The following is a 15,329-nucleotide window of genomic DNA, read 5'->3' on the forward strand; positions in this document are numbered from 1 at the left end:
GCCCAAGTTCCAAGTCAGATCCAGCATCTGCAGTTTGGGTGACACAGCGCATCTCCGTGGGTGCTTGCAGCCTGCACCGCAGCGTTGCAGGGGTTAATGGTGAGGAGGGACTTCTCCCACCCTCACTGCTCAGTGCCAGCCCCAGAAGGCAGCAGCAGGACTGCCCCTCAGCAGCCCAGGCATTCCCAGGGGCGTTCCCAGTGTTGTCCCATCACACCGTGGTCTCTGTTTTCTTCGCGCTCCGACTGCGCAGGTGCTGCTGGATCAGCCTCTTCTCTCGTACGTACCTCAGAGGGAGAAGGCATTGAAATTACCTCTGCAAACTTTCAGCCCAAACTCCAGCCAGCTGCTCACATGTGGGTCCATTCCCAACTTTTGTGGCCGTGTCCAACTTTCCCAATGCAGGCAAGGTTAATATTTTCTAAACGTTTCCTGACACCTTGATTCAACATGATTATCAGCCCATCATGCAGTAACAGATCTGTAGCCTCTGGATTCAGGAGAGGCTCACAAATATGGGACCTCCTCTGGCTTGTACCTGTGGGGCATTCTGAGCTACTGCCAGGGGGATTCCTGACACTCACCCCAAGTTTTAAGGTTACATCTGGCACTGATGTGGCCTAAATGCTTCAGAACCAAAATGGTACCATGTGTGATGCTGCATTTTCCCTTTCCAAGGGAACAGCAGCAAGAACAGACCGAGCCAGTCAAAGGCTCAGAAGCAGACAGCAAACACAATAAAGAGAAGTTTCCCTGAGGGTCCAAATTTTCTGAAGACCCACTCTTGTAGTGTGTAGTCTGTATTAATTATGGAATCTTTTAGAGCAGCAGGATAGGGAAAGGATTACAAACCCTCCCAATCCCTCCAACCTTCCCATCACAGTGTTCTACCTGCACTCTGCTACATCCATACGTTCTCCTCTTAGGCAGGGCACAATGGTACAGATTGCCCTGGACTCTGTGACACCTCATTTTGTGTCTGTTTACCTTGCAGTTGTCTGTCGAATCTCCTGCTCCTCCTCTTCATTTATTCTGTGCAGAATGGATTCCAAAAAGGGAAGATGGAATGAAATGTACTGAGCCACCTAACAAGGAGGAGACAAGAAAGGCACTAGTAACTGTGGTCACTGAGGAGAGCTCCAGGAGCTATGAGAAGCGAGGATATACATACATCACTGCTGATCTCTTCCACATCCCCATCCATGAGAAAGAACTTGGCAGCCTTCTCAGAGGGCCCCTGCAGCAGCCTGTGCAGCAAGGGAACATCTCTACTCCTCAGCTGCTTCTTTTCTGGAATGTACAAGCAGTGTCATAAAACATGGAACATCCCACAGGGGCTCCATCTACCACCTGCAGTCTTTTTTCCTGACAAGGATCTGACTTGAGTGCAATTACCAGATCCCTAACAGGTCCCTAATATTGTGCCATTTAAAATACCTTCTCCCCCAGTTCCCTCCTATTCTCGCCGGTGTTCCCACTGGTTAAGATCAAATCCCCCTTCTCTGGAAAAGAGTAAGCTGCTATGGAAGTAACCTGTTTCCACTGAACAGTGAGTACTTTGAACTCAGCATATGCAATGCAAAGCTGTCAGCTGAAATACACACAATTATTCAGCTGTTCCTCTCCAGAGGAGACATCTCAGAAGGGTCCCTGAGGAGGCAAAATGCCACAGCAGACACACAGTGCACAAACAAGGACAGAGGCCTGGGACAAGCCCTGTTACTCCAAGGGACACATTCCACACACACACACAGAATGATCGGAGCTGAAGTGATCAGGCAGCAGGGGCTGGCTTACCTCCAGATGCATGGATAACGTAAAGTGCAAATTCATGGGGGCTGTTTTCTATCTGTGAAAAAGAAAAGAAATTCCATTCAGACTCACAGACCTTCCCAGAGCATTTCCCTTGTGTGTCTCAGCTCAGAGATTTGGATCAAAGTCTGAGACAGGGATCCTGTCTGTACAAGAGTTAAAGACACTGGAGGTGGATAAGACAGAAAGCTGTGCTGCCAGGTTCACTGTCCCTGGGCCAGCCCTAACCCTTGTGTTCCCACGTGCCCAAATCAGTAACACACTGGAAACCCAGATCTTTCCTGCCTGCTTTCCCTGCAGCATCCTTAACTGCTGCCTATAGCTTATTCTCCCATCACATGTAGATCTGCTATTTGTGCTGCCATCAAGGTAAACCTCTGTGACCTACCCTCGTGCCTGACAGCCACATTCAGAAAACAGCAGAGCTTTTGAACACTTTGCACTTTATTCCCTACAACTCTACTCCCTGCTCTGTAATTCCCTTCCTTATTACTCCTAGAAGTTTTCCAAGAAACTCATAAGTCCTTCTAACCACACAAAGTAATTCTGCAATAGTGAAGTCTCTAGACAAGTTAAATGGGAAGTTTAAGACCATTAAAGTATAAATTAAACACTAAGCAGCAGTACAAAAACAAGATTTTTGAGAAATTTGCAGCAGTAAGGGCAAAGCTACTTCTGGCCACATATGACATTGCTTGTGGGAGATGGTTCCAAGGAAATTAAGAAAAAAAAGTAGTTTCAGACAGCATGGCACTGGCCTGGAGCAGTACTTTCAGCTGGAACCTTCCCATCTGTCCACACGCCGGGCTCTCAGAGCAAGAATTACCCCGAAAGCTGGGATAACTGCTGCTGTTCTCCGCGGGCCGCAGCTCCCGGGGCTGTCCGCGGGAGGGCAGCACCGCCGCGGTGAAAAGTGCCCGTCTGGGCTTCTCACACTCTGCCCCACGCACTGGCCTCACCCAGCTGCTCCCCATCTCTCCCGCAGTGCTGGAGTGCACATCCCGGTGAATGCTTCCAGAACACGGCCACGCTTCCTCCTGCCAGCAGACTTACCTTGAACTTCCGGAGCAACTGTTCTATCACTTGTCTGGTCCTCATCTGGCTGTTGATTCTTATTTTGGTTTCCGACCCAAAAGCTGGAGTGAAAACTGATGTCTGGGAACAGGAACAGCCACACCACAGTGTGATCGTGAGGCACACCTCACTGGGCAGGGCTCCCCGTCCCTCAGGTGGCAAAGCTAAGCCTAAAATCTCCTACCTCGTGGTTGTAGAAGTGGCCATTGATAGAGAACCTGTGAGTTTCCACTTCTGTCCTGGTGATGGTGGGCAGCTTGTTCCTCCTGCGCACGGCCGTGGCGTCGCTGCTGCTCCGGGGCAGGGTGGCACAGTCGAGCTCCTGCTCCCTCCTGGTCCTGAGTGTGTGACTTTCATAGCACGGATAACCTGGACAGAATGGAAGCACACATCGTGTGCAGCTGCCAGCACCCCAGAGGAAGGAGGCTCTCGGTGAAGGGCTTCATTTACTGTTTACTATTTGTTATTTTCCGGGGGGTTGGAGCAGGAAAGGAACAAGGCACAGGCATACGATGAAGAACAGGCTGCTTGCAGGGGTTGCAGTTTGCTGTTTTGCTCCCTTGGGAATGATTTCTTGGATGGAAGCACAGCTCATTGCCACTGGCTGCTCACCAAGTCGCCTGCACAGCCCTAAGCAGCCCTAGGTGGGTGTTTCCCCAGCTCGCAGCACGTGTGACACAGAGCAAAGAGATTTCCCTCTGCTGGCAGGGAAGGGCTGACGTGCGAGGGGCCTTTTGCACTGTCACAGAGCACAGAATTTTTGGTTAACCTGAGAGCACTGACACTAACTTGGCTCGAGGTCTGGCTGCTCCTCAGTCGAGTTCAGTGTGTCCCCGCTGATGTGATGGAGGTCATCAAACTCCCCCCAGCGAGTCATTCCCCTGAAAGACCAAACACAAAGTTATCATTGCCTGCTCCTCATTAACTCGGTGACTGCAGTTTATCCTGTGGTCAGGGGTCATGTCATACATTCCTATCCCTGCTCAACTTACCGACTTCAGCATGGCAACTGCAGTTTAAGTCATGACAAAACCATATTAAAATGCAGTATGACCAGGGATCCCAAATGTAACACATCCCATTTAAAGCCTGTTGAACATCAGCCAGGACACAACCTAAACAACTTGCAGGAATTCCTGATCTGTTTTACAGCAACATCCTGGATTGATCAGACTCAGACTACCAGGCAGGCACACAAAACACACATATTGTTGTTTAATAGTTACAGAACACAGGACTGTTACACAGGTTAAATTACACACAGCCCCTTGTGCTGTCCAAACCAGCTGTGTATGAGAGCAGGAAGTTCCATCCAGCCTTTCAGAAAACCTGTATTCTTGTCAATATTTCCATAAATCATGGCCTAAACTCTTCAGCACAAGCTCTTCATCCAGTTACTGCTCTGACTGAGAAGAAACCAATTTGTAGTGCAATATTAAAAATGAATTTCACATGTATATGTATATATGTATTCCCAACAATATTCAGCTACCCCCAATTTACATGCCAAACAAGATCTTGGTTGTATTCCACACATTTACCAAGTTCCTTTAAGATCAGACAGCCAAGCTGCTCTGCATACCTTAAAGCATGTCAGGGCAGCCCCAGGTTTCTGGGATCCTGAGTGAATGTTTACTTTAGCATACAGATTTCCAGCAGCCAGAAGTTTTTAAAGAACTGCCCTGCCAGCCAGGTGCACCCCACACCAGCAGACCTGGTCAAGGTAAACTGAGAGCCAGATTTGCCTAAAACTCAGGGTCTTTCCTAGTTATTCCTGTCAAAATTCATCCCTGAATTTCAGCAGCCAGAGATGGGGAAGAAGGCTTTACTGGAACTCCACAGCTGCAAAGGTGGAAGAATTGTATCCCCAGTTCAGTTCCAACATGCCCCACATGCAACCTAAGACAATAAGTCATTAGAAAAATAAACTCTGCAATACTCAATTTATCAGGGAGTCATTCAGGGTGAACATTGGCTCTGCCTCTGCATTACAAGACTCAGAATCAGCTCATCAAATTAACCAACCAAGGCTGGGGAAACAGTGTTCAAAACAAAGAAAAAGTACACTGAGTACCTGTATCAGCTGAGCACAACACCCTGGGATAGAAAATGCCATTGGCAGCAGCTGGAATACCTGGTCTGTGGGCATTTTAAGGGGTTTTTACACCAAATTTTGCACAGACAGAGCCAGTATCCATTGCCTGACTTGAACTTCACCCAAGCAGCAATGGCTCTAGACCTCACATACCTGGGAATGGAAGCTGGGACAGACAATCCCATTTACCCACCAGATTCTGGCTTCATGCTTCAGTGTGTGCACCAACACGAGCCCTCTCAGGGGCTACCAGTATCAGGTGCACATGGAAACAGGGTGGGGTTGTTTGGCTCTTTTCCTATATTTTTATATACATCAATTTCCCACTCCTTGTATAGGAACTGTCAGTTCCCATGAAAAAGAGCAGCCTCCTCCAGCTCCTCAGGCTGAGGGCCAAACCAGATGCTACAAGCACACACCTTCCTGCCCAGCAGAGGCTGTTCAAAGGCTCTGCTGTCCAGGGACCACCAGGGCCTTTGGGGAATCTGGGATATCCAGGGCAGCCAGCCATAGCCTCTGAGGGCACAGCACGAGCTACCTTGCAATGCTAGCCTCCCCAGGGAAGTCCAAGCATTACCTTTTACTAGGGAAGAAGCCCACATTCTCTGTAGACTTCAGGGTTACAAAAGAGGGTATCTGCTTCTCATCCTGAATCTTTAACCGGATAGGATGCCGCACGCCCCAGAATATCGAGAGGATTCCTTCAATGAAGGGGGTGCTTCCTTCTGGCTGGAGAAAAACAGGGACATAGTCAGTGCTGCACAATAATGGAGTAAAAGTAATCAGCTAATAATAATCTGTCTCCCCTCAGAGTAACAGGAATACAATGAAATCACTGAGGCTGACACAGCCCTGGCACAGATTACTTGGAAGAACACATAACCTCAGTTTTGAGCAATTTCCAAAACAGCCAAAGCTGCAGGCTGACCTGATCAGTTCAGGAAACCAGTTCTGGTTTATGATATTAGATGGAACATGTTGTGCAACAACAACACCACAGCAAGTGGAGCTGCAGTCCAGTGCCGTGAGGAGAAGAGAGCACCAATTTGTGATGTCCAGATCAGTGGAGTTTCTCACCCCTAAATCCTTACCTGATTATATGTCAGTTGCAGATTCTCTTGATCTGAATAGTAGGAGTTGTAATTCTTCAGAAGAGAACGGAGCTGCTCTCTAGAATAAAGATTACAATGGAAAAAAAATTGTTTAACATCACTGTAAAATGCAGGTGGTATGTGGCAGGGTAACACCCCATAACTGTGCTACCCACTGCATCCTTGTATAGGTTTATTAATGATCCATACTTCATTTTCTGAGAGAAAAGTTTTGCCAAGTTACTGGGTTGCTCATAGGTTGCTCTTTAAAGACCCAGAGGAAATTAATTAGTCACTCTCACATGACCTTAATAATGCTGCCCCAGCATAGCTTGTACTTTGCACCTCTGTAGCAGGCATGAGGAGGAAGCAAACAGAACAACATCCCCAAGCACCAATGCTGCAGGTTGCTTTCACCAGGCTACACTTGGTTTTCCCTGCATGATGGCTTCCATTCAGTTCTCATACTGCTTCAGATACTTTTCCTGCCTCCAAACACATACAGGATGTCTACCATTTCTATTTCCCTCTGCCTGAAACAAAACAGCTTTTCACCACGTCTTTGCTGAGAGGAGAAAGGCAGGAGATGAAGAGAACCTGTGCCAAGAAGCAAGGAGCCATGGAGACAAAGCCAGCTGCAGCTCAGGCTATGGAGGGCTGAGCAATGACAGAATTCATGGAAATGCATTTCAAGGCCATGAGAATGAAACACTCTTCCCCACACCACCTAAAGATGGCTCAGACTGTAATTCAAGCAAGCAATTCCCACCAGCAGAGGTGGCTAACCACGGGGAACAACTGCATGGAAGTGTACAAATTCTTCCTTGTGGACTAACCATTGCAATGGTTTCATGTCCTGCCTCACAGTGATGTGTGAGGACACTGAGTTTGTTTCCAAACAGTGCCTGTTGGCACAGCAGGCCCACAGCTGGAGCACACAGCACCTGCAAACTGCAGCACACGTTCCTCAGAGAGCTGCTGGAGCTGTTCAGAACTCATGTACCATCAGAAACACTCTAACAACTCCTCCACCAGCTGTAAATGAAGAAGTGCCCCAGAGAACTGACAGCCCCACATGGGACAGGCCCCAGGAATGTGGCCTTCCCCTGGGCCCAGGTGCCCACACACCAGAGAGGAGCCAGGGACAGCCAGGAGGGCAGGTAACATGTCCAGGCTGTGCAGAGATGAACATGGAAAGCTTGCCCTGGCATACCTATCCCTCCCTCTCCACTTAACAAACAGGAGAGTGTCCTGCTGCTTCAGAGAGCCTTTTCCCACGGTGGGAAGGGAAAAGATCAACTGGGCTTTTAGCTAGCAGGTAACACGAGGACAGGGGCTGCAGGACTGAACTCAAGGTTCATTGCATTCCCTGCTAGTTCTGTGGATGTAAATTATTTACTTTACATTACTGCAACCCCACACACAAAAAATACTTTCAACTAGCTTTATCAACTGGATTCTAAACAAGGGCTTTCAACATTAACTTACTTTGTTCTTAAGTCCTCAGAATACTGGTGGCCAAAGCCCTTCTTTGCACTGGGTTGGAATAGCTCAGTCCAGGTTCTTTGTGTCTCTGTGAGGGACTGCATTCAGGCCATCCCACCAAAGGGAATGCAAGGAGGTTTGGATATGAGTCAGATGCAAGCCCAGCTCTGATCACAGAACTGGCTACAGACAAGCAAGATGAAGCACGCCTTGGCCTCGTACACAGGCAAGCTCCAGATGCAACTCAGGATTACCAGGCAAGTAGGAGATAGATAAGCAGTTCTGTCTGACAGAGGTTGTGACAGACCTGCTGATCCTGCTCCAGAGGTGCTTCAAACTCAACTCTCTGTCCTTCAGAGCACTTGGCAATCATTTTATTGACAGCTTTATCTCCCAGGTTTTTTCCAAGTAGGAAGTTGGGAAGGTGAGCTCCCAGAAGATGGATTAGAAACACATAAGGATTTGGGGCACACTCTTAGTCCATATTGACTGCAAAGGCAAATAAAATCATAGACTAACAGCACTAAGTGGTCTGGTAAGGGTCATCTCTGAAGCAGATCCTGTTTCTCAGAGCAAGCTCTCAAGATTTCCACACAGTTTCTTGTCTTGTCTAGAAAAACTTGCCATTACCTTCCTCAGAAGTTTGCGTAAGTAAATCTTTCAGGTTTCAGCCTTGCATTAGTGCAACCAACAGTGACAAACCACACAAGCAATTAGAAAAGCCCTGAGGGAGAGATTAACAGCAGCTCACTCTGACTTGTTTGTCCTTGTGTAGCAGAAACATAAGAGAAAAAAAAACATTTTCCTTCTTTTTGCCCCAGAAGGGAATATGTGCACCAGCCTAGTTCCAGGAGTAGTCTTACTGTAACACATCTTCCTGCTGCCCTAACCTAGAGACAGATGCCATCTCTGCTGAGTTTGGCATCTGGAAAATCAGCAGCTATTGTGACAAGAGCCAAACACAGCCATCAACAGAAACCAAAGCCAAGTAACTGGCAGAACGAGTCAGCCCAAGAACATAACATGCACTGCAGATTCACCGCTTTCTTCAGTGGCAAAGGTGGGATGCAAAGGAGCTGCAAGGTCAGGTGCCCCAGAGGTGAACCACAAGAGAGCCCAGGCTGCTCTCTGGAAACACTAAGCCAGGACAGCTCACCTGGGCTCTCTCCTGCCCAAGGCCTACACACAATCCCTGAATATTTATGGCAGTTTTGCTGGAGACACGGCGGTTCAGCCAGCCAAATCATCCCACAACCTTTGGTCAGCCTTTTGATCCAGCCATTGTGCAATTCCCAAACAGCAAGCTTGCCCCATCAGCAAGATTGCAGGATAGAACTGGAAGAGAAGCAGTGTAACAGCAGATTCAAGGCAGAGATGAGGGATGACAGTCTGGAAATTGCATTGGAAGCAAGCCTGAGTGCATATGGAATGTCAGTGGTTCTTGAAAGCCTTACTTCCCTTGATGCAAGGTGAAGAAAGTTTAAACCATGGCTGTCATGCAGAAAGGTCTCAACTGGGATGCACATTTCACCACATGAACAGGCAAGCACATAGGGGAGTGAAGCCCCAGAGACTCTGGTTCACCTGGTACATTTCCAAAGGCTTTTGCATGCCAAGTTCACACACATGAGTTCCCTCTGACACAAAAGCACTGTATCCCAAATTAGCAGCAGGATAAAAGGAACTCTTGAAGAAAAAGGGAGTGATGGCTCTGCTGCCTGTGCGCTCTGGACAAAGCCCTGACACCCTTCCTTGGAAAGGGAGAAAGCAGCGTTGCCCAGGCCACACAGGAAAGTATCAGGAGTCAGGAACAAATCTCTCCTGCAGCACAATAAACTCCACTGCAGACCCATCCCTGGCTGAGTCCACAGGTAGTTTCTTTCCCATGGGGAGACTAAGAACGATGGACATGGGAAGAGAGAGAGAAGGGAGAGAGAAGGGAGAAGGGAGAAGGGAGAAGGGAGAAGGGAGAAGGGAGAAGGGAGAAGGGAGAAGGGAGAAGGGAGAAGGGAGAAGGGAGAAGGGAGAAGGGAGAAGGGAGAAGGGAGAAGGGAGAAGGGAGAAGGGAGAAGGGAGAAGGGAGAAGCTCTCCTTCCAGTTCCTGTGCTCTTGTCACCAGGGGAAAAACAATCCCCTAAGAAAGGGGATGGAGCTCAAGGCCAGATGGCTCAGAGTTTGGGGCAGCAGTAGAAAAAAAATCCTCCCAGGGAGACTGAACTGTGGAAAATCATCCCACAAATGACAGTTAGAGTGCAATTCCAAGCTTTTTCTACAAGTAGGTGAAAGAGACACTTCCTCTGACCACAGCAGAGAGCTAGCAGCCCAAAAGTCTTTCTGCAGACACCCTGCCACCCAGGGCTGCCTAACCCCAAGCTGCAGACAAGCTGAGCTCAACTCTGGAACTTGGGGTCAAGTCCAACAGATCTCCAAGACAGGAAGGTCTTCTTCCCTAACCTGAAATGTTATTTCAGAATCCTCTAGAAGGGCTGTTCTCCTTAAGGAACAAAACCCACAGAGCCTAAGGCTTAATGCTCTGTTCTTTTAATTCCATGTGAAGGCCAACACTGCTCTGTAGACAGCTCAAACTAACTAAGTGGTAGGGATTGCTGTGGCTACAGACTCAGCTGTCTACAGGATCCCTGTCAAGGATACATGTGGAATAACGTGAAAGACAGCAGCAAACTCATTCAATATTCAGGGTTTTAATAATTTACCTGGTTACGAACTTCTCTTCATTGATGAAAACAGAAGGCAGATGCTGTGCCTTCATAGTCACTTGCTTCATTTACTCAGAAGAGATGAATCTAAGCAAAAGGTGAAAAAAAAGTAAATGCATCCACTGCTGCTACTACACAAGATGGAATAGTAATCAAGCACAAAACTTGAGTTGGCTAAGTGACACAGGCTGGGACAGTCAAGCTCAGGGCTCACTACACCATATTTTGACTCCTTCATACTTAGCCTTAAAACCCAAGTATTTCCCACTCCTAATAAAAAAGCCATAAGCCATTCCCATCAAGTATATAACAGTTCTTTAAATCCCAAGCACTACATCTACCAGGACTTTCTCAAGCAGTTTTAGGACTCGCTCAACTCCAGGATTATGCTGGAGTTGCTAGCAGCCTGAGACAGCAGCCCAGGTTCTGGCCAGGATCCACGTGTCCACTGTGGCCAGGGCATGACCCAGGGACAGCAAAACACACTGTGACTCTGCCAAGCACCCTCATCCAGATTCCTAAAACTAGGCAAGGGAAGGAGTGGTGATGGTCAGCAGTGTCCTGCAGCACACCAAGAAAGCAAGTGGAATAGCAAAGAGAGAACAAGACAGTAATTTCAGGGAGGTAGCAATACAATTGACAGGGTTCCATGCTGGGATTGAGCCTGTTATGCAGGCAACGAGCCAGAGCCACGAGACTTCAACAATGCATTCCTCAATAAACTTAATTATGGAGTCTAGGCTCTTTCCTTCACCCTCAGGTACCAGAATAAAAGGAAGACTGAGGAGTTAACTGAACAAGTGGCATCACACAGGGCTGGGGAAAAAACCCTCAGAGAATCCCATGAAAAGCAGTAACATGTCCAAAGACTGCCCTGGAAGCTGATCATTCCACTTCCATTTCTCTTATTTGGGCATGATGACAGAGGAATTTGGCTCACAGCACTCGATGTCCACTGTCCCTTATGCCAGGGGATTGACTTGAATCTGATTTCAGACTGCATTGGACAGGGCCTGGTCAAAGATGCCTGCAAAGTAGTTGATTGTCTATAGTCCCCACAACAAGCAGCCTTCCAAAAACTGATTTAGGGAACATTCAACCTTGAGGAGGCCATGGCTGGGCAAAGAGTAAACACCTCACCTCTGTGCACTGTACTACTGAGCTGCTTTTTTACATGTCCCCTATTTTCCATAATCATAGATGAATAGCTTCTAAAAAACAACATATGTGGACAAATGAGAAGTTTTGCATGTAAAAACCATGATCTCCACCCTACAAAATATACAGGAAGATATTTCATAACCCCTAAAAGCAGGGTGCACAACCAAAGTGAGCTGTACCTGAGCAGCTGGTGTTTCCAGCAGCGCTCTATCAGGAGCTCACTGAGAGGAGCAGCACTCCCTTTGTCCTTTGGGTGACATCCATCAAGACAAAACCATACCTGCAAGCCAAACAAGCCCAGGGACTTCTGTACAGACACGAGTTTGTGTGTGAGGAATACACTGCTGTATACCACTGCTTGGGTTTTCCCTCTGAAATGACTTGAGTAACCACTGGCCACACCTTGAAATCTGATTTTATGGGATTTACTTAAGACCTCTAAGTGAAGCAGCTGCCTGTGTCAGTGTAATTTCAAGCCCTTTTTGCAAGATGCAGAGGAGTTTGTGTACTTTGGCACCTGAAGAACTGAACATACACCTCAGCTTCCTGACATCTGTCAGGAAACAACATGTTAAGAGCAGTGGATAGCCAAGTCACCTCTATTAACTGTAGAGCAGAGACACTGGAGAGCTCCAGCACTGCTCCACTGCTTGTGGCTGCACTCTTTTCTACACTATTTGGCCTTAAAATGATTCATCTGAAAGAAAAGGCTGATCTCTGCACATGGAGAGAAGTGACCTTCACACACACACAAAAGGGATGGACACTGTGTTTTCCTACACAGTGGATGGCTCCTAGTAAATTATTTGCCTTAAACACCCCAAACAGACTTTAAATCAGCCAGGTGCCATTAAAATGATGAAAATAAAGCTAACTGGAAGAGTGGGTGGTGATGGGGACAATTCTTCAGCAACACCTTTCTCTTTCTCTCCCTCACGGCCGCAATATCCAGGACAGAGCCTTCTCTCCTGTGGCTGGGGGAGAGGCACAGCTCTCACTGCTCTCCTCACTTACGTGGCCTGCTGTGCTTATCAGCCTTGCACCAAACACTTCCACACCACCAGCTCACCCCAGAGGTGAGCCTCTTCTCCCTGGACCCTTCCCAGGGGCACATTCTGGCTTATTTTTAGCCAAGACCTAAACCTGTGGGTGCCATGGCGCAGTGCCTTCCCCAGCACCAGTCCCTGACACAACAGATGCCAGGATGTTTGCACTGGCACTCCCTAAATCCACAAAGCTGCTTCATTTCCCATCACCTGCTGCTTTCCATGCCACTTCCCTGTAGTCCTTTTGAGGAAGCAAACAGAGGTGAAATGCCTTTTGCACTGCTCCCTTTGATTTGAACTAACCCAACCGTGCTGATTTTCCAGCCACTCCGACCATATCTGCCTGGGCCATTTATTCAGAGCCATCTCCTGAACTTACTTGGTATCACACAGGTGTCTTTACCATTATGGTAAACTGGACTAGAAGGGCAGAATTTGCTCAGAGAGGTTACACCTGGAAGTAGGATCTTGGCTGTACTAAACTGCTTGCCTAAGACCCAGCCAAGTAGAAACTTAATGCTTGGAGGAAGATTGACTGAAGCCTGAAATACGTAGTGAAGGAAAGAAAGGAAAGCAAAGGGAAAGTCAGGAGGACGTGAAAACTGGGGGAGCTGCAAACTGAGAGGAGGACTGCAACTATTGGAGGAGTCTAGGAAAAGCAAAGGGAAAACAGACCAGTGCACATTTCAAAGCTGCAAGAGCATCAACACGTCAGGGCACAAGACAAATCTCACAAAGGTAATGAACTGTACTTGTATGTAAGATTCATATCTTACCTGAAATGGGCTTCTTTTTTTCCCCAAAGAAAAAGTCCAAGTGTCAGTGCAGAGGCAGATATGAGGACTTGCTCCCTTTTATTCAGTACAGTGATATTTAAGTCATTTACTTAGGGGTTCAGACCAGGGACAGTAGAGGCCAGGAATGACAAAGCTGAAGTTGAGAGCAAATGGCTACACAGATTTTTAGACAAGGATAAAAAAAGGCAGCTGCAGCGGAGGACTGGAAGGAGAGGGACACCCAGGATGCAGAAGTGAGCCAAGAGGAGCAGCAAGGCAGCAGCTCAGTTTGTGTAAGAGCCTGGATGTGCTTTCTGGTGCATCCATATGTGAAGACAGGCCCGCAGAGTGCAGTGCCTCTGCCCCTGCTAGAGAAACTAAAACCCCAAAGCTCAGCAAAGAGCCCTAGGTATTGTAACTCAGTGCTCCCCAAAGCTCTTCCAAACCCACAGGAAGTCAGGATAGGGTGAACCTCTTCCATTTCTTTTACAGAAACCACAAGGCTCAGCTGCCTGTTAACTCAGCTATCCACTACACGCACGTAGGATATTTTGTACACAGGCACAACACCACTTCCAGCTGAGTCATCTTCTGAACTCACAAGTGGCTGGAATTTAGCAAATTTTTCAATCCAGATTGGTTTCTATAAAGATGAATTTAAGATTTGCTCAGATAGATAAACTCAGTATCAGCAGAATAATTTTACTAGTCACATACTCCAGTTATGGGACTTCACATTCCCTTTTTTTGTTCTTTTCCCTTGCATTAGATGTCCCTACCACCAAAGAAAAAGGTGGTAATTAAAACAAAGTACTTGTTCCGAACAACTGTGTTTTCCCCACTAAAAAAAAGGGCTTTGTTTTTTTCTCGGGCTCTCAGATTTCTTCACACCTTATTTTAATAATTAGCTGCTCAGTACAGAGCATTAAGAGCACTCCTTGAGTACAAATCACAGCATAAGCCCTCTGCTCAGGCAGGCTCGGAATGGGATTTGACAAAACCAGCAGTAAATTGGATTATGCGAATACGGCCCCTTGGCTTTCCCAGGCACAGCGCAGGACGCGCACACGCTCCCTGCCTCGGGCACTGCCAGCGGAGGGAGCGCGTACACATCCCTTGCACATCCCTCTCAAACGAATGTGCAAGGGATGTGTTACCCCATTTTAGGAGAAGTCACTTTGTGCCGCGGCCGAGCGGCACGGGCCGTTTGCAGCGGCCGCAAGGTCACCGATGTCGCTCCCCGAGCAGTCCCGGAGCGAATGAAGGGCACGGCGGGCTCCTGGCCGCGGGCACGCCGAGGAGCGCCGCTACCTGTGGCCGCCCGCCGCAGCCTCGGCCGGCTCTCACACGGCCTTTGGGAACTCCTGTCGAGCATTTCTCCTTCCCCCGGCACCCCGGTGCCCCGGAGGAGTGTGCCCGGAGCTCCGGGCGGCTGCAAGCGCCTCGCTTCCCCCAGAGCGCAGCAGAACAGAGCCAGCCGCCCTCGGCACTCACCTGGCCGGGCGATCCGAGCCGGAGAAGCCCAGCAGGAGTCTCACATGCCTTTCCCCGAGCCCCGAAAGGGGCATGGCAGCATGGCCAGCGCGGACAGCCGTCTCCGCTGCCGCTCGGGACCCTCCGGGCTGTTAATTGCTGTTTTGCTTAACAAACTGGGAATGCTGGAAGCCCAGGACACTCCCCGCACCTCAGTGCACGTCGGGAATATTTACCTACCACTTTCCTTTCTCCAAGCGCTGACAGGAGCCCGCCCTTAGTCACGGTTCCACCTCCAGGAGGCTCCGGTTAACGCTTTAATCGCTAACTTGACCAAGGGAGGCAACCTGCCCACCCACTGGAATCGTCTGGTGACAAGCCGTGAGACACCCTGTGCCCAAAGCACTTGCTAGGCTTTAGCCTCTTCTGCTTCCTAATCCATGGGATAAAGCATGCTTTCCCTCAGATACATGCCCATCCTCAGCGTTTGAGGGAATAACTGGTATGACCCATCAGATCATGCCCCACTGTGGATACACTGTAGATTTAGAACGTTATGACAAATTGTGACAGCACAGCTGGATCCCTTAACCCCACAC

The 15,329-nt window shown here is 48.5% G+C and overlaps 1 protein-coding gene across 6 annotated transcripts in view; it reads right to left on the bottom strand.

Annotated features, from left to right (window-relative positions):
• The window catches only part of LOC132325940 (ras association domain-containing protein 6-like), a 47,457-nt gene extending 32,484 nt beyond the window's left edge, over nucleotides 1-14,973 (bottom strand). For 3 of the 6 annotated variants that reach the window (XM_059843471.1, XM_059843472.1, XM_059843470.1), the window contains exons 1-9: nucleotides 14,752-14,971; nucleotides 6,073-6,151; nucleotides 5,559-5,710; nucleotides 3,676-3,767; nucleotides 3,071-3,255; nucleotides 2,866-2,967; nucleotides 1,798-1,849; nucleotides 1,172-1,290; nucleotides 988-1,085 (exon numbers count right to left, since the gene is read on the bottom strand). In XM_059843471.1, the coding sequence (XP_059699454.1) occupies nucleotides 988-1,085; nucleotides 1,172-1,290; nucleotides 1,798-1,849; nucleotides 2,866-2,967; nucleotides 3,071-3,255; nucleotides 3,676-3,767; nucleotides 5,559-5,710; nucleotides 6,073-6,151; nucleotides 14,752-14,825 (953 nt within the window). In that variant the 5' untranslated portion in view covers nucleotides 14,826-14,971. Of the gene's footprint in view, nucleotides 1-987; nucleotides 1,086-1,171; nucleotides 1,291-1,797; nucleotides 1,850-2,865; nucleotides 2,968-3,070; nucleotides 3,256-3,675; nucleotides 3,768-5,558; nucleotides 5,711-6,072; nucleotides 6,152-14,751 lie in introns of all 6 variants that reach the window. The other 3 variants (XM_059843474.1, XM_059843473.1, XM_059843468.1) reach the window with 2 other exon arrangements.
• Nucleotides 14,974-15,329: the final 356 nt, after the last annotated feature.

This window comes from Haemorhous mexicanus, chromosome 4 (assembly GCF_027477595.1).
Source record: "Haemorhous mexicanus isolate bHaeMex1 chromosome 4, bHaeMex1.pri, whole genome shotgun sequence".
Taxonomy (NCBI): Eukaryota; Metazoa; Chordata; class Aves; order Passeriformes; family Fringillidae; genus Haemorhous; species Haemorhous mexicanus.